General features: G+C 40.9%; 1 protein-coding gene across 1 annotated transcript in view; it reads right to left on the reverse strand.

The window, feature by feature from the left end:
- Positions 1–3468: 3468 nt before the first annotated feature.
- grin2aa (glutamate receptor, ionotropic, N-methyl D-aspartate 2A, a) overlaps positions 3469–19771 on the reverse strand; it is a 165838-nt gene continuing 149535 nt past the window's right edge. The window contains exons 12-15 of the mRNA XM_032536982.1: positions 16760–16849; positions 15005–15102; positions 11446–11684; positions 3469–9471 (exon numbers count right to left, since the gene is read on the reverse strand). Coding sequence (XP_032392873.1) covers positions 7510–9471; positions 11446–11684; positions 15005–15102; positions 16760–16849 — 2389 coding nt within the window. The 3' untranslated portion in view covers positions 3469–7509. The remainder of the gene's footprint in view (positions 9472–11445; positions 11685–15004; positions 15103–16759; positions 16850–19771) is intronic.

The following is a 19771-nucleotide window of genomic DNA, read 5'->3' on the forward strand; positions in this document are numbered from 1 at the left end:
AGAGAGATACAGATACACACACACACACACACACACACACACACACACACACACACACACAAGCAGGGAGGGCTAGGGTGGGTGTGGGGGCGAGAGGTGAAGGAGGTGATTTTGTGATGACTAAAGGGGAGAATGGAAAAAGACAAAATAAACAAGTTCTCTATTCTCCCTCTTCTTTCATTCATCTGCCCCTCCGTAAAAGAAGAATGATCTGCCACAGTCTTTTTGTCGAGCTGGCTGACTCAACTGCTCATGCAAAAATTCTCTTTATCTCTCTCTCTCTCTCTCGCTCCTTCACACACACACACAATCCTCTGCACCACTCTGTTTGAACCACCCTGTTGTTGACTCTCCTCTGTGCCTCTGGCTATCTCTCAGGCTGTCTCTCACACACAGACACGCCTTCCAAAAAAGGATGATGAGTAAGCCCTGGTTGTCCCTTTTTCTCTGTCTCGCAAGGATATTAAGGCTGAAATGAAGGCTAAAGGCCTCAGGGGAGATTGATTAGGTAAAACTGATTAGATGGGATGAAGACCAGGCTTTAAGATCTCTGAAATGTGGCCATTCTGACTCTTCACCAATCAGATAATGTAACACAAAATGCCAATCATTCTGAAACCCGCCAATAAGCATGGTGTTTTCTCTCTTAGACCAAGCATTGTGTGTTGAGAACACGTCCATGTCTAATTGTTTTAATGTAATGAATGTATCTTGATACATTTTCTTTTTAGTGCATTTTAACACAATGTGAATAGCTGAAAGGGTTTAATTCAACACGAGCATCGTGTGTCATGTTGTTTAGTCATTGTCGGAGATGGTTTGCTGGGTGCTTCCCTGAGTTTACTTGAGTACGTTTCTTATACCTCAACTAAAAAAAAACAACCTTATGTCTTGCGGACCTTTACAAAAAACAATACATTTCATGAAAAAATAGTACTGAAGAAATAAAGTCCAGCTTCACCAATGCAATCAATTAATATTTCATCAGAGCAACAAAACATATGACTTAGCGCTGCGCGGCACATGCAAGTCGGGGGGGTACTTGGTCCGTTTTCAAAAAGGAAAGAAATGGCAGCCTGCTCACAAACTATTTCTAGTTGCAGCTAAACAGTACACTAAATGTGTTCACATTTGATCAGCAAAGCCTAGTTTGACAGTTTGATCTGGGTTTTGTGAGTTGCACTGGACAGAACTTCAGGGCGATGATGTCAGTTGTTGGTCAAACAACTGACATCATCGCCAATCACAACTGTTTATCCCTTATGAGATAAACAGTTGTGATTGGTCCACTCAGGGCCAAGTCAGCTTGAAATATTTCTGAATTCAAGGGGGGCCAGACACATTTGTCACAAAAAAATGTTTGAACCATTTAAAAAGATCAAATCACTGGGAGAACTTAAACACCAGAAAGTGAACTAGTTCTTTTTTCCCCATTGTCTTCATTTGTGTCACACAACAGCAGGAAGAGAAAGGTGTTTGCAAAATGATGCATGGAAGGAGGGAAACAGATATATAATGGATATATAGAAGGAGGGATAGGAAGGGTAGAAGGAATGCGGCAGATGGCAAATGTAGCTGTAGCCCAAATGGCCTCTTAATTCCCTTTTCCACACACACACATACACACATGCAAGTGCACATGCTAGTTACTACTAAACAGAAGAAGGAAACTTTGTCCATTTTGCATTTTCCAAAGAAACATTGAAATGCACTATACGTTCATGTTTCCACTGTTATTGATCAATACATATGAGACATAACTTCAGAAGATGTACATCGTGTAGGTTTATGATTGGTTTTTATACTGATTCAGCAGGTCCAACAAGCTACCTGAATACAAAACCCATTACATTTATCTATTTTTTTACATATAAAATCATCAGCTCAGCTCAAAAGCTGATATCTCAGGTGTAGTTAAAACAACTGATGAGTTTTGGTTTAGAAGCTTTGGTTTAGTTTAAGTCTTTTAAGGGAAGTATACTTCTGATGATGCAAAATTAATAGGAGTGATTGAATGATCTAACACTCAAATTCATTTTTAACCTAGGGCTGGTGGATTAATATTTCTGACTAAAAAAGTACCATCTATCAAGGTGAAGTGTCTGTTAACGTTTCAGTATTACCATGAATATGTCCAGTATTTTAATTGGATTATTCCGTAGCACACTAATTACATCCAACGCCATTTTTCAGTGCCAATGCAGAAGGTAGTATGCCCTGTGGAGGTCCCCCTGTGGTGGGTGGGCATGTAACATGGCCGACCTGGGTCCTGTCACCGATGATTAGCTTTAAAAAAAATAAAATAATAACCTTGTCATAACTCCATCATAGTTAGGCATTGAACATTCAAAAATGTTGTCAAATATGAACTTTATATCTGGTCATAGGGGTTGCAGTATGTGGACATTTTAGTGTATATTAATCTGTATAGTGGGAATTTAATAAACATATCGTCAAATATATAATTTTAAAATTAGCTTTATTTGTTGATATTATGGCTTCTCCGGCTTTTGAGTAATTGTGGGAATTGATAGCTCACCTGACAGGAAGATAAGGGACAATCCTAGGTTCAAGAATTCCATAAATAAAATGCATTTAAAAGTAATCAAAACAGAGTCTTTATAGGTTAAAACACTTAGATCTGTGAAAAGAGGACTTAATGACGCTTAGGCAGTAGACCTTCTTCAGACCTTATGATCTTCATGATTACAAAACTCCTACTGACTGTACTGAGGGTAAAAGCAGAGGTAGAAAGAGTACATTAATATTCTACTGTATTAAAAGTGTGATTACTTTGATAAACTAAAGATGAAGTAAAATTACCGGTATAAAAATTTACTCAAGTAAAAGTTAAAAGTAGTTTGGGTAAAATGTAAGTAAAAGTTACTTAATGACTTTTTACCAGCGAGAGGAGATTATATTTATAACTATTTTAATATCTTATTCTTTCACAATATGTTAAGGGCCCGGAGCCAAAACTGTAAAAAAAGAGACAAAAACCTTGAAAAAAGATTAAAAAATAAAAGCGACTTGATTTGTGTTTGTTGTCAGAAATGTTGCCAAAACAAAGTTAGAGACCTTTTTATTTCCTTTGTTTTACTTTGTAATGGATTAGAATGTAGCAAAGTACAATACTTCAAAATGTACTTGAGTAAAAGTAAAATTACAAAAAAACACTACTGTGTTACTACACTACTGTTAAAAGTAAAAGTACACACAAAAACAACTCAATTGCAGTAACATGAGTAATTGTAATTTCTTTCTTTCCACCTCTGAGTAAAAGCAATAACTTCAGCTGCAAAAAGAAAAGAAAATGGAGTCATAGGAAAATCAGCCAGCATTTTTTTTTTACATTACCTGTAAATAATTTGTCAGCAGCATCAGCTGACAGAAGTGATTACCGTCTTACAAGTAAGGCAGACACGGAGCCTGGTGTGTATACTGTGAATTTTGACAGGACAGCAAACGTTGTGAATGGTGAAGTTTTATTCTAGTCGCTCTACAGAAAGAGGGAGAGAAAAAGATAGAAAGATAGAGAGAGAGAGAGAGAGAGAAAGAGAGAGAGAGAGAAAAACAGTGCCACTGTACAGAAGAGCTTCTGTGAAATTCACACAAAAAATATTGTTTTTACTCTTTATCATTTATAATTCTCCATGATGATGTATTCCAGTATGAATTTACAAGCGATGTATACAGGTGTCATTTCTAAATATATTCAAAATAGTTCCTTAAAAGTCTTTGAGGAAGTATTAGTTTAAAAAAAAAAAGCTCTATTATTACAGCAAACCATAAAGAAAAAGGTCTCGTATCTTTGGAGGGATAGCAGACTCAAAGTAGAGGGTTGCTTTTTTTACTTTTATCTTCTTTACAGTTGAAGTCCTGACTACACATGAAGGAGAGGGAAGAGAGAAGCAGAGCTGGTGATACAGTAATTCTCACCTGCCATTGGAGGAAGAGCAAGGATGTCCTGCCATACCAAACCAAGCCCTGACCCCTGACCCCCCCACCTCATTGAGCAGAAACGTGGTCTGATAATGACCCGTTATCCAATGAGGAAGTTGCACTAGGGTCAGGTCCTCGTCTTCTCCCCCAAAACAGCAGCAGCATCTTCATTGTGTTAAACATAGATCATTTTTTTCTTCTCTCAAATATGTATATACTCACACCTGGTTACAACGCATTAGTGATCATAACATCATAACAAAAAAAAAAGAAAAAAGAAAAAGCAACATAAAACATTAAAATTGTTACATCTGGGGTTGCATGCCATCACCTCATTATTTATCATTAAATGTAATTAAAATACATTTTTGTCATTAAAAAGAGCAGGGTTGTCATCACAAGGGTGTGTCTGAGAGTGTGTGTGTGTGTGTCTGAGTGTGTGTGTGTGCGTGTGTGTATGTGTGTGTGTGTGTGTGTGTGTGTTCGAACATAAAACAGCCTCAGTTTACATGACAGTTCTGTAAAAGTAGAACAAATAGAACAAATCATCATGAGTTCATAAAACGCGAGGGTGCCATTTGATATTTTTTACATGTGCATATTGTTCACTGGTCAGCTCACGCAAGCAGCATGTGGAGATAATATTTATAATAATAAATATGCAGATAAGATGCAAAGAAAGACAAATGTTGCTTGTCAGTCAACATTGGGTAAGCTGATTGAGAAGGGAAGGAGAGGGTCACTGCAGTATTCCAAGAGTACAAAAGGGCGATATGACCGCGGCTGTTAAACATGGAGCTTCAATTGAAACACAGTGGCGAATGCAGTCGACTGCCTTTAAAAACCATGGAGAGAAAAAGAGATTCCTGCTGGACTATTCCATATAAGGGTAGCTTTTCAGGATTTGGACGTTCAAGTAACAGCCTCCATTCTGTTGAGGGTGCTCAGGAGTGAAGCTGCACGCAACACACCCCTCACTGAGCAAAAACCATCTAAGCCCCCTATTGCCATCCCTTCTTCACTTCCTCTTCTTCTCACTTTACTTGGGTTGCATGAGCCCGGGTAAAGAGCCAAACTGGAAGACCTAGGACTGGTAAACATCAAAAGGAGAAAAAGTTTGATTCTGCTTTGCGGACGTTACAAATCAGTTGTTTATCTTCATTTTCTTTTTTTGCTTTTTTTAAAATTTCTTTTTCTACAAAAAATCTGCGCCACATCCTGTTCTGTTGCTACGGTTGAAGCTCCCCCCCAAAATGCACAGAATCATCCTGAGGTATTTTATTTGATACAATTTGGCTTTGTGAATCCAATCAATCAAGCAAATCAATCAGTCAGGTAAGATGGTTACATGACTTTTCTTTTGTCTGTACAATTTGTACAGCATAATGCTATAAAAAAAAGCGTTTTTTTTGTTTTTTTATGGGCACACGTGTGCATGGAAGAATGTGCATGTGCAAGTCTTTACTGCTAAGTGTTATCAAAAAGAACAAACAAAGAAATGCATAAACAATCAGTTTAGGAACCAAATGTTCTGGTTAAGACTTCAAGCTTACCCGAGTTCTGCCATGCAGAGACACAACTTACTCCACATGAAGATGGATACATGATTGATGAACACATAACATTGGAGCCTCCTTGGCTCCATCCCTCTCCGTCTTGCCCAGTCCACCTACCCAAACAACGCTATGAAGGTAAACAAGGGATCTATCTCAAGTAATCTTCAGATCCTCAAGAGCTTAGTTGACTGTATCAACGGTAATTGATTATCAATAATTGTTAACCCAATCCCCTAGACTGTAGTGGTTAGATACCGTATAGCTCTGCTGCCCAACCAAACCAAAAGCAACCAAAGTTCAATTTTACAAAAGCCAAAAGAAATAAAGTGAAGTAGTTCTATAGTCATTCAACACTCTAGTGATGTGTCATGTTGTTAAACGAAGGGCAGAAGGAAGGAGGAAAGAAGGAAGAAATCGTCAATGTTTTTTTTGTTTTTTTATAGGTAATACCCTGTTTCTCTAGGAGGTCAAAAGACAAGAACACATCAGCGCCCACTTCGTCCCCAACTCAGACAAGGTTTTGACGGACACAGTGGTCATTTCATCCTTTTCTCCCTTGTTTACATCCACTTTGCTCTCTTCCATTCCACCATTATCTTGCTCTTTTGCAGCAGCAACTGCAGCATGACACTGATTTAGTAAGCACAAAGGTCAAGGATAAAGGTTTCGATTGTACAAGTATCCAACCACCATTGTGACAAGACAGTCCCTTTTCAAAAACATGTAAAATATGTGTCTAAGAGTGTATTTGTGTGTATTTTGTTATCTCTGACACAGAAAAAAATCAATACATGCAAAATAAACTACTACTCTTGATGGTATTTTTCAGAAAGCTCTGCTTTTTCAAAAGCTAATGTGGGAGAGAGGTTTTAAAACTAATGGCTATTGTGCTACCAAATAAGCAAACACTAAAATCCTACATAGGGGGATCCGGATGCCAGAATCCCTAATAAATCTTATAGTTTAATAGAATAAAAAAGCAATACTTTGCAATTATTTTTCTATGTGCAGAGCCATAAATGAAATGCCCAACAATTGCCTCAGGTGTCCCTGCTTGTGTGTCATTTTCTATCAGACATTTTGTCAGTTTCTCTTTTTTATCTGTCAGTCTGTAAACATTATTCATTGATAGCACCTACATTACTCTCAGCTTCTCGTCAGTATCACGTCCCTTAGCATGGGCTTAACACACATAAAACCAAACTCTGACCAAGCACACCGATACCTTACTGCCACAAACAACTGGAGGCTCAGCTCTGTGCCATTTAGCCGCTCATCTCCTTTTTCCCTCTCTCCTCTTGCACTGCCAGGTGCCTCAGTGGCCATATTTGTCAGAGTAACAAGCCGCAGACCGCTGGACTAGCTCACTGTGATGCCCCTGTCCTCCTGGGACGCCTCTATGTCTGGCCATGACATCAAATGTGCCCATCTGGTCTCTCTGTCAGGCCTCTTCTCCTCAACTAGCAAGCTTGACAGTTGAGGTGAAAAGGAATAAGGGGGGAAGGAGGAGGGGTTAAACCCTCTCTCTCTGCCTCTAATTCCCCTTTCATATACTTTCTCCCATCCTCCTCACCACTTTCTGAAACATTTTATTCACAAATCAAATGCCTCCTTCCAAACAACCTCTGTAGGAGTCCTCCTTTACTGTAAATTAGACCTTCTCTGTCCCAATTACGGGACTATGCCATTTCCTAAACCTTTTTAAAACCTGTGGGATTAATGATTCCCCTTCCCTTTACACCAGGATACCTTATGGCAGCGTGCCAGCCATGCATCCAATTCATTGGTACATGGCAGAGAATGGACAAAAATGATGATATCATCTGCAAAGAGAGTAGTAGTAGTACCGTCGTACCCAAGTGGGCACGAGTTCTTTTGGATTACAATGTCGAAGAGAAGAAGAAAAACGTTTTGTGGCTATGGCATCCCTTGGTGGATAACATAGTTGATAAATTATAATACAAACCCGGAGAGCAGTAAGGAGGAGAGAACACATAATTTCTTATGTCAACTAAACATCTGACTCCAGACTGGGGATTTTTTTATACACCCGTCTATTGCTGAACTGGGCTGAGTTTAGGACGCCACGTGGGGCCGGGTATGCACTAGTCTTATTGGCTGAGTAAGGCATCACATGCTCTTTATTGTACATGTCATTGGCTATCCGCCCATCCCGTGAGCAGTATGAAGTGGTGGATTTAACGGAAGAGCGGAGATTGTTCGCATCATTGCGTGTTTTGATGGGGGGCGCTCCGATGGCCGCTGCAGGTGAGGCCACTGCCAGCTGATTGTAAATATCAGAGGAGCTACGCCCATGGACCAGTCTGCTGCTGGTGTCATCCCTCAGCGAGTGGCTGAGGAAAGGGTTTTCCGAGCCATGGGCCGGGTACAGGGACTTGCTCCTCTTGCTCTCCTCCAGGTTGTGGTTAAACAGCATTGATTTGGACCCGGTGCCAAACAGTCTGCCAGAGTAGGGACGCATGCCGAAGAGGTTCGCATAATGCGAGTCAGATGTGGAGTCCAAGAAGCGATCCTTCTCCTTGAGGCTGACACTGCGTGCCGGTCGACCCAGGTCTACATCCTTGGGCTTTTCAAGCATGATGTTGTCAAAGGAGTGCTGACGACTCAGCCTCAAGCGGTTTCTCTTTTGAACATGTGGCCCATCTGTCTGTGGCCAATACAGACCAAACATTTCATCTGGTTGCTGCTGCTGTTGGTGGTGCCTGGTGGGACTAACCAAGGGGTCTGCAAGAAGCTGGTCCTCACTAATGTCATACAGGTTGGCTGTGTGGAGGCATGCTTCACACCGATTATAGGGTGAGCGTGTGGCAGAAGCTGCCGCAGGTACAGCAGGAGTGTATGGCGCTCCCGGTGGATAGCTAGCACTCACTTTTGACAAGCAGGATCGACAATGTGTCTGTTTATAGCGGTCAATGGATTCATGAGGGGACAGGACAATGTTTTTCTCTTTCATGCTGTAGTGTTTAGAGTAAGTTGGGTCTGGTAGAAGATCTGAATCGGTGTGATGCAAAGGCGAGGAGTTCAGATGAATGATGGGCTGCTCACACTTCCTATAGTTGTCACTGTGGTCAGAGTAGATCTCGGGATAATCCAAATCGTCTGCAGCAAGGCCGCGACTCTCACGATAGTGAATGGGGTCTGAGTGCAGGCTCAGCTCTCGTTCTGAGTCGATAGTGTAAATTTTCTCTCCTCCTCCTCTCCCAGTTTGGTTGGTTCCACCGGTGACCTGCTTAGTTTTTAAGTAGGACAGCTCTACCTCACTGCAATCCCTTGGGTATTTTGACGTCATCGATCTTTTTTTTAAGTTGTCCTTGGGCTTCAGGTGCTTGTTGTTTTCTGGGTCCTTGTAGGAGGCTGCTCTGCTGGAACAGTCGGAGATATCAGAGTGGGCTGCATCCTCAGGGAGGTAGCGCTGTGTCTTCATCGACATTCGTGGGTCTGGCATGAGCATGTCAGGCATCGGAGGGGGCCCAGGAGGCCCTGAACGGAGTGTGTCCACTGACTTCTTCCACAGGGTCCGGGGCGGCTTGGCATTGGTCTGGACTGAGTCAGCACTCACTGCCACCTCTACTGTGTTGGGATTGGCATCATTTAGGGTCAGAGGATGCTGGCCACCCTGGAAGATGTAGTTGTTAAGGTGGTCTTTGTGGCGGTTAGCAAGATAAGACTGCAGGTCACCAGTGTCCCCATAGATCATATCTTTGGGAGCGTAGCTTCGGTTGTCAGCATAGATAAAGTTGCCCTTCTCTGCCATCATGTCCATGATCATGGGACCAGCTGAGTGCATGAACTCACGTTTGGGTGAGTTCATGCGGGAACCACTCAGGTTAGACATGTTGGTCATCTGTTTTGCTGATTTAATGAGCTTAAGCATTTTGTCCTGAGGGCTAAAGTCCAGATCTGACTTTTTCTTCATGTCAATGTGGACTCCATGGATGCAACTCCAGATTCCCTGCATGGAGACATATGAATGATGTGAAAGTGGAATGGAGGACAAAAATGAGAGTTGAGAAGGAGAAGGGAAGAGAACAAATGGAAGAGAGGGAGAATCAAACATAAAGAAAGATTGAGCGAGAAATGGAGAAAGACAAACAGAATAATTATTAGTTATCTACTCTGGCCAAACATATTTGTGGTCTGTGTGTTTAATTAAATTTATAAATTTGGAGGCAGTTTAGCAGATCGCAGTACATTGAACCAACACAGTATTTTATTACCATTAACACAAACTTGAAACAGTATTAAATTAGATTTTCTTCTTTTTTGTCTCTGGAACAGAATGTTTTTGTTGTTCAGTTTATAAAAATAATCAAACTGCACTCCTCAGTAAATATAGAAATTTGTTTTGGTAAAGATATGAATCTTTTAAACAATATAAGAGGATGGTGTAGTAAAAACAACATCATAATTTGGGACATTCTGAAGTAGAAAGGATTCAGACTTCATAAACATCATAAACACACCAAGACGACAAAACACACAGAACGCTGCTCAAAAATAATCCAACCAGGCTAAATAGAGCCCAGCCAGTACATATTTTCTAAAGGGGACAGATAGGCAAAATATGATGCAATGCAATAAGAGTCTTTCTGCAGTTCCATCAATTCAACAGAACAACTGTTTGCAAATATATACCAGCCTTACAGTTAGTAGAATCCATTTAATAACCTGAATCAACAATGACTTGAAAATATAACAAACTAGTTACAATATCTCTCATAACTCTATGCCCCAAGCCTCCCTTCCAGGCACTCCAGAGGTGACAGAGAAAACATTAATCTGTAAACGGAAGAAATTACCATCACAACAACTGTGATGGAGGTTAATAAAGCACATGGACTAAAGGAAAAGCTGCCTATATAGAGTAATGGCTAGCAGTAATGTAATAGAGTTCTCATTTTAAGGTTCAAAGAACAAAGGTATTTTTTTTCCAAACTGAGACCATTACCTACCTCACAAATACATCCCTAAAATGAATTACTCAATTTAACAAATTCAAAGTGCTTTTTTGGTTCAGCACACATTTCGTGGAGCTAATCAACACAAAAAATGGCCATTAAGGATGTCTTTTGCCCTAAATCCCTCTTGAGGATGGCTTTGAAAAAACGTCTTTTTCAAGAACCTCATTTTATCTTTGCTAAAAGTTTTTGTCTCCTCACTAACCCTCCCCACCCCCCCTTGTAAACTTTGAGTCACACTCTGCCTCAAAAATAGTGCAGAGACACTGCAGTGCTTTTAGGGATGCACGTCCATGTTGCCTGTCCTCACACACAACAAGGGAGAATGCTGCCATTTCAACAGACTGAGGGAGAACAGATTGATTTAGCATGGGTAGCCGTGATTTCACCCAAAAACCTGCTGCAATAAGGATCTATTTTTGTCAATATTCAGGGCTGCCTCGTGATCCCCCGCTTCCATCTCCATCCCCCTTCTCCTTTGTGCAGCACTCGCTCCTCCCCCGTTGTTTCACTTGGTTTCTTAGTTTAGCAGTAGCTCTCTTTCTCTGCATGTGTGTGTGCATGTGCTCTGCTCTCTTATTCCGCTGAGAGAAAATAGAACTAAGATAGAGCTGTCTGACCCCAATAATGCAGCATTAACCCGCTGGTATAGTTGCAATGGTTTGTTTTGCTTTATAGCCTTGAACGTAACTAATATTAACCCAGTCAGACCACCCCAAGCCCAGATATTCACATAGCCACAAACTCACATATGCACACCCTAAATGGTTTTGTGAGTTGACTCTGTGGCCAAATTTAAAATTTAATGCGGTTGTTCCAAAAATGTCTTGATTTGATTACAATTTTAATTCTGTGTAAAGCTCTAGCAGGCTTTTTGCTCTCCCAAACCCAAACAAAGGCTTAAGAATGCTTGTAGAACACGCCTGCACACGCCAACGTACACCTCCTATGAACAAACCGGTCCTTACCCGACTGATGGAGAAGAGAAGACCTGGTGTGCCGGTGCAAACCCCAGTGAAGCAATATCTTAGCCTCCAATAGAAGAGATGCTCAGACACAAAGGTGATGAGAGAGAGTCCCATGGCCGTGGCCAGCATGTAGAAGACCCCAGCCATGTTGTCCACATCCAGCTGACTGGACATCACCTCATTCTTCTCGTTGTGGCAAATTCCTGTCAGCCACTGGGCTTCTAGTTCCTCCATTTCACCTGAAAAGCAAAAGAGCAGAGAGAGGCTCAAATCCTTTACCGAAAGGTTCATTAAGGTTTGAAAAAGCCTCAACAGAGGAATTTTAAAGCTTAAGTGTGCAGCGTTTTATATTAACAAACTGCTGTTTCATTCAAACCATTCCTAAATGAGTTGATACAAAACTAATTAGAACTTTCAACTCCACACAACTCTCTATATTTCTCAGTAATGCTATGTTCAGAAAATTATGTCGTCCGGTGACTTTTGCACGCAGAAAATCAAGCAAAGATAATTACCTCTTCTGAAGAGCCCATCATGTTTTTTAAATCCTCCGTGTCCTCCTTGGCTACTAGTAACAGCGTGGAGGAGGGGTGGAGGGTGGTGCGCTAGTTGTAGTTACTTAGAATTCTTCATGAGGCAGTCAGAAACTACGCTCTATAGCTTTAAGGGTAGACATGTGTTTGCACCCTGAACTACATTATATGAGTCTTGGATTTACATTTAGAATTACTACTGAAGTCACCGTGCATGTATATAAACCCATTCTATAAAAGATGTCGTTGAATCTTAGCTACGTACATTTTTAAAATGTAATTTATTATTACATGATGTTATTTACTATAAATTGATGGAAATTGGTTACATTGTCTGCAAAGAGTCTTAGTTTGTATTATTTTAAAAGCAGATGTGAAGAATCATACGGTATAAATTGTATTTGAGCAGTTTTTGAACCCAAAATGGAATAGCTGTCGAAATGTTTTGTGTATTCATGTATTCATTAAAAGCTAACAATGATTACCAGAGATACTTGATTGTGGCAAACAATATCTTCTTTTGGGTGAATTTAGTTTAAAAATATCTATTTCAACCTATAAAGGTTGAATGATAAAATATTTCATTAACTGTTTGGTTTTTCGGCGGTTGTTGTTCAAAATACATAGTGTTAATGAAAGAAAGGTAGAAAGCAACAAAGACCTTATCTTTTCTCATCGCTCACTCTGTGATTCCTTCCCTCAGCCCACCCTCCCTCTTCAGCTTCCTCTGTGACATTTGGCGCGTGGCTAATCCAATCTGTGTCATTCAGGGCTGGATAACTAAGGCTGCTAGTGGGGAAAGACAAATATCATGGTGGTGTTCAGCACGATGTCTTCAGGGTGCAGACTCTCTAAAACATCATTAAACCTTTCGGACAATTGAGAAAAATTTGTCTCCTGTTAGATTCACAAATACACAAATAGATGTAGCCACAGTATATCTTTTTAAATGTGACATTATAACATGCCTGGAATTGGCAGTAAAGGAGAATGAAGAGAAATTAGATCTTTAGGTATCAACAGGTCACTTCCTTTCAGGGCTCTTTTTTTTTTTTTTACCGTGTGCATTCAAAGGGAAAAGCTTTGGGGAGCTACAACTGTCTGCACTGTTGCTCTGACTCTGGGGGCAACGTATTGCTGAAATTCAAATTTTGTTCTCTTTTCAGCAGTCAGACGGCTCAAGCAATAGTCTAGTGATCAGTCAGTTGGAACACAGGAACACACATCTCTACAAGTTTCAGCTACACTTCCAGGGCTTTTAAAAATGTTTAAGCTTAAAGCATTGGAATGGGGGGAGAAAAACACATTTGTTATAAGATGTGTGAGAGCAGTAACAGAACTTTTTGCTTTTCTGTGTTCCCCATGACATTGTTACAAACCACAAACACGAAATCCATTCCAGTTCAGGACATTCGCTTAATGTAATTTTCTTCAGAGTGCTTATCTGCACACTGAAATAACCTCATAAATGGTCGCGCTGAGCACAAATAGTTCCAGACCCTGACTGGATGATATTTATGTCTGAGATATTCCAATCTTGCTACACTGTCAAAATGTATGACTTTGTACTATTGCCAAGACAAGACAGGTACATTTGATCAGGATTGCGCTGTCTGAAACTGGGATAGAATAAGTAGTGAGAGTACCAATTAGTTACATTTCCATACTATTGCCAAACAGGTACTGCATAAAACAAACCCTCAAAGAAAAGGTGTGGCCTGCAGTTTGCTTAGCCATTTAGCAGACCATGTTGTTGTTGTTGTTGTCTCTGTCTGTCTGTCTGTCCATCCGTCTGTCCTACACCTTCATCCATTCTTCCCTGAACACATCTTCTCTATGTCCATGAAAAGCCACATGCTCTCCACCCACATTGTGTCTATCTGATTATGTATTATCTGCCAAGACACAGAGTCTCTGTCATCTATCAGGGACCTGCCCTCTTCTCACTCCCCAAATTTCTCTCTCTATCTACCTGACCCGCAGTCTCTCCTCGTCTTCTTCTTGTACCGTGCTCCCTGCCTCTTCCACTCTTTGACCTCTCACTGGCCATCACACACGCACACTGTCTAGTTGTTCTGTCTATCTCATTATTTTCTCCATCAATCTGTGTCATTTCTCTCTTCCTCTGTCACTCACTTTCTTTGCAGTTTTTGTATCTCTTTTCCCCATTTGCTATCTCTCTATTTTCTTCTCACCTTTCCTTTTTCCCTTATGACTTTTATAATTAATTTCCTTACAATGCTGAAGTTATTAGTATGGTGCATAGAGAATGCAGATTTCAAACACCATTAGTAAGTTGTATATTGAATGACTCCGCTAAAAGCAAAAAGTGTAAAAAGATTGGATGAGATTATTAATAGGGGGAAGAAAGCTAAGCAAAACAAAAACACTGAACCAGATGTTTTTCAAAAAATTATCCAGCCGTGAAATATGATGAAGTGTGGCCTGTATGCTCTGCAGGCCTGATAAGATTTGGTTAGAGAGGATTATTGTGACACCAATGTTCATTTAATCAAGTTCAGTGCACTTAATGTGAGTGGCTGTGAACACTTGCATCAGCAAAATGCTTCCGATGTAAAATGTAAATGAATCTGTCACTAAAAGCTTGAGCTGTCTCGCTTTCTCTCTGTTATGGAGTTGGAAATTGTTTATGTAAGAACTTCTGAAGCTACTGTAATAAAGGAATGTGGTGATTCTGATAGTAATGCTTACACACACACACACACACACACACACGCACACAAGCAGATCTAGTGCTGCAGAGAGGAATATATTAGAATAACTAACACACTCTGCCCTCTGTTTAGAGCAGCCTTTTGTGTCCAGAATAACATCAAAGGACTATTTATACTTCACTGCTTTCCCTTTGTGCTGTCAGCAGACAAGGCTGTAAAGATGAGCAAGTGTGTGTGTGCATGTGCATGAATTACAATGGAGGCAAGGAACAATGTAACCTTTTGCCTTCGTGGATAGTGTCATACACTTTAAATTTTTGGATGAGAACGCCGTGCGAGTGTGCTTCTCACCGTCTCCGATGATGGCCAGGATAGCCAGATCCACCTGTCGTTTCCAATAGGAGCCTTTCTGTAGAGCAATGCCGTAACCGGTGGTAGCAAAGATGTACCTGAACACAAGCACATCCAAATGCACACAAACGCACACACAAACACACAGAAAACATACTTTAACCTTTAAACAAACATCATTCACTTTACTCCTCTAAATCGTGTGTCTTCAACGTTTTTTAAGCCAAGGACCCCTTAACTGAAGGAGAGATTGCGCAGGGATCCCCTACTACATATATTGTATACAATTAAGTTGCATATTAAACTGGGCCTACATTAACATGTTGGGCAGCCTAAAGTCATTATACGTACATTTTTAGTGCATAGAATACTAATCTATTACAATAATATTTATTAGCAGGATTTTATGAATAATGTTTTAATATTAAACATACGTGTGGCACAGTGAATCCTTGGCATTAACTGTATCCGTGGATGGCCTTGGTGACTACCTTACCTGTAGGCCAGTTAGCCTATGATCAATGTATTATTTAACAAATAGGCTGATTTATATTTTATAATAATATGTTAGAGTCATTTTAAGACATTTTAAATGTAGAAAAAACTAATTTAGGTCACAGATATGAAATCAAAATGACTAAAATTAAACGCTTTGGTTGGCAGTCTTATTGTCTGTCCTCAGGTCTATCTATAACAATACTGCCTCATATGTACATTAAAACATGGTTGGCCGCTTTAATCATCCCTCCGCTCCATACTGGCCTTGAAGAGGTCCCTTCTTAAAGCAATTTTAGTGTTCAGCTGATTTAAAATTGGATCTCTTTGCTGCCAGTGTAGAGAAGAGAAAGCATGGACAATGACCAATAATACGTACAATGTACATATGGGCAGGTGAGTGATGTTTTAAAACTTTAAATAATCAACGTACTATAATTATACTCATTATAAACATTATATGTAATGATAGTGTCTTGTATGTGTGCTGCCAATTATTTCTCAAACTGTAAAGGTCCCATGGTATGAACATTTCATTTTATGAGGTTTTTAACATTAATATGAGTATGCCTGCCTATGGTCCCCCAGTGGCTAGAAATGGCAATAAGTGTAAACCGAGCCCTGGGTATTCTGCTCTGCATTTGAGAAAATGAAAGTTTTAATGGGCCGATCTAGAATCTTTCTCCTTATGAGGTCATAAGGAGCAAGGTTACCCCCCCTTTCTCTGCTTTTCCCGCCCAGCCCACCCATGAGAGAAAGAGAGAGAGCCAAGGCCACACCCATGTAAACCCAAAGTGGATTAAACAAGTGAGATACAACCGATGGATTAGTGCCCTTTAGATGGGCTGGTAAACACATGTTGTTACCTTTGGACAGAGGCAGGCTAGCTTTTTCCCCCTTTTTCAGTCTTTAGGCTAAGCTAAGTTAGCCAGCTGCTGGTGGTAGCTTCATACTTACTGTATAAAAACGAGGGTGGTCAATCGTCTCATCTAACTTTCAGCAAGAAAGCGATTAACCATATTTCCCAAAATGTAGAACTTTTATTTTATATGTGTGAAGGCACAGAACTTAAAAAAATAATCAATTTCAGAATCACTGTGGCTTTTATTTGCATGTATTGCATGTATATGTGCATTGCAACCACAAACAAACCCTTTCCACAACTTTCCACAATGGTTTGGACCAAAGAATGGCAGGATCAGACCATGAAGTGAAGACAATCCACACTTAAAGTGTCTTTAGAATTAAAGCTGTGGTTACCCGCTGCCAATGGTCACCAGCTTACATCCCTCATCTCTGCCGGCCATGTAGTTCAACACTGCAGCATCATAGATGAAGGCATCCAGTTTCCTGCAAAAGAGGAGAAAAAATAACAGAGGAAAGAGACAGAAGAAAACAGACAGAGGGAGGGGATGAAGATGCATGAGGGGTCTAAGAAGTGTACAGAAAGGGACCGCGAGCAGAAGAGGGGCTTATTTTTCAGAATGTGTGGTTGTGCTGATCAATTCTAAAAGTGTTAAATCATCTCCAGTAGGAGTGCTATCCAAGCGTAACCAAACACATAGAGGGCACAGTGGGGAGTGGCTGCGGTTCAATACAGCACGCTTTACTGATGATAGGACCTTGGAGGCAAATGGACGAACTAAAGAAACTTTAGACAGACACAAACATTTACACTCTTCTCTCTCTCTCTCTCTCTCTCTCTCTCTCTATATATATATATATATATATATACACAGTATATATAATATATAATATCTCTGTCCACATAGACAAAGACTCACATATAAGTAAGGAGGTTGCGTGAAAAGTGAAATGTACAAACGAAAAGATGCCAGACTCAGACTGACATTATCAATGTAACTGATGCCATTACTAACCGCTGCTCTCTCAGTGCCGGCTCACACCCACACAAACACACACACACACACACACACACAAACACACACACACTCACACACACACAGCCCTGCTAATAGTGCAGTGACTGGCTGGCATTTACTGAATGTCAGATCCGGCCCTCTAACGGAGGCTCACAGCCGATAGTTCAGCTGTGTAATTAGCTCAACCCAGCACTGGCTCCTCACTAGAGTGCTGATCATCGGACCGCATTTTTCTGTCCGAGCCCTGCCCGCGTCCGACAGAGTAGGCCTAGTAACCAAATCCGACCCGAGCCCGACGGGCATTAAGACATTAATGTCCGAGCCCGACCCGAGCCCGACACAGTTAAAATTATTATTTTTTTCTCATACAATGACCATTTCTGACACAATGACACATGTAGCCTACGTTTGTTTGTGTGGCAAGCCTGCCTTTATTAAGCAACTGTAGAAAGGCATTTGGAAATGTCCACAGCTGAGCGCATCAGCGCACACGGGGCAACAAGCGCACGGTAATAAGCTGTTTAATTTAAAATGTTCAATGTGTTAACCTTTCCTGATTGCATCGTTTCCGACCGTGATCACAAAACCAGGAGAGACTCGTTACCTCCGGATACCCATCTGGCTCGGTTCGGGTCTCCTCACTCTACTCCTCACGCAGGCTGTGTGTTCAAACATGTAGGAAAGTGTGTGTGTGTGTGTGTGTGTGTGTGTGTGTGTGTGTGTGTGTGTGTGTGTGTAAACTTTAGAATGGCTCCACACTGGTAAGGACGGATGTGTGAGTGCATGTGTGTAGACGCCAGCCAGACATATTGTGGCTCTAATGTCTTGGGGGGATTCAGCCATTACAATATGTCACTCCTTCATTTGGGGGGAATAAAATGTCGCAGCAGAGATTTTCTTGCCACATTCTATCTATACCTTTAAACATAATTTTGAACATGGCTAAATGACCATTTAGTGTGACTCTGAATCGTAAATTACACCACTACGGGAAAATTCTGCACCGCAGTACATAGGCTGTCAGTTGAATTCCTGTACAAATAGCCTCTGGACCCAAAAGAAAACATTGTAACAGAACTAAATTAGAAAGCCTAATTAAAAAATGACTTCACAAATTGTCAAATGTTTTCTTGGTGTAGCTGTTTGCGCACACATAAACTTATTGTTGAGTTGAAAGTGGAATCACAATTTCAAACCCTAATTACCCATTACCCATTATTGCCAGTTTCAAAACATGCAAGGCTGTCGTCAGATTGGCAACAACACTACGTCAGCTCAAGGGGCCCTAATTGTGTGGCTACCAGAGAGAAAATTGAACACAAACAGTTCCGGTTGACGGCTCAGGAAAAGCCGAGAATCTTCACGTTGAATCTCTGGAAACATTGGAAAGCTACCACCAACAGGAATAACTCCTTTGCTCCTCTGTATGAGTGTTTGCATGTTAGAATCAAGATCATCCTACATCAGGATATTCTCCCTGCCGTGTGCTTTTGCAAGTATGTGACTTGTCAATGGAGAGTGAAGCGTTTTTTGCCAAACAACCCTGCACTTTTCTGCCAGTGCCCTTTGTACTGGGATCTCCACTGTGCCGCCACAGTGGTCCCATTGAAAACGAATGGAGCTACATTTCTCTCTCAGCTCTCGTGTGAGTTTGGGCACAACAGCCTGTTGGCATTATGCAATATGTTTTGCAACAAATATAAACGCTACAGTAAGAACAAATCAATAGCCATTCATTTACTTATAAAATATTGTAAAAATAGCTGGTACTGTGAGTAATTTAGGACCCAAAATGTAATCAAATCAATTCAACTCCCTGGTGCATAGTTTTGGTTCTTGTGGCTGAAACAGATTTTGCATGTAAAGCCTCTCAGCATTATATGTGATCAGAGCTAATCCAGCCATCGAGCCTTAAACATCTGAATGCTGCAGTGTTGCTCATCTGCTAATACCACAGAATAGAATTATCAATGAGGGTATTACTGGCTGCACACACCTGCAGCTAGCTCTGTCTGCACAGATACAGATGAGCGTGTGTCGTTGAATTAGAATTTTATATTAACTCCATTAATCCTGCAAGGAAAATTAAAAAAATTTCACTCAGTTGTTACATACATGACATACAGGCCTTAAAGACACACATGCACACATGCTCAGGACGTATACATGTACAAAAGGAGAGATGTCAGAGGGAGGGGGCTGAGGCTGACGATGGACAGGCGTCCCGAGCCGTTGTTGGTTTGGTGTCTTGCTCAAGGAGGTGAACTGGCACCTGTCTGGCTACCAGTCCACACTCCGACCTTTGGTACGTACAGGGACTGGAACCGGTTCCCAACCCAACTCCCCTACGGCCAGAGCTACTGCCACCCCAAATGTGTGTGTGTGTGTG

This window comes from Etheostoma spectabile, chromosome 15 (assembly GCF_008692095.1).
Source record: "Etheostoma spectabile isolate EspeVRDwgs_2016 chromosome 15, UIUC_Espe_1.0, whole genome shotgun sequence".
Classification (NCBI taxonomy): Eukaryota; Metazoa; Chordata; class Actinopteri; order Perciformes; family Percidae; genus Etheostoma; species Etheostoma spectabile.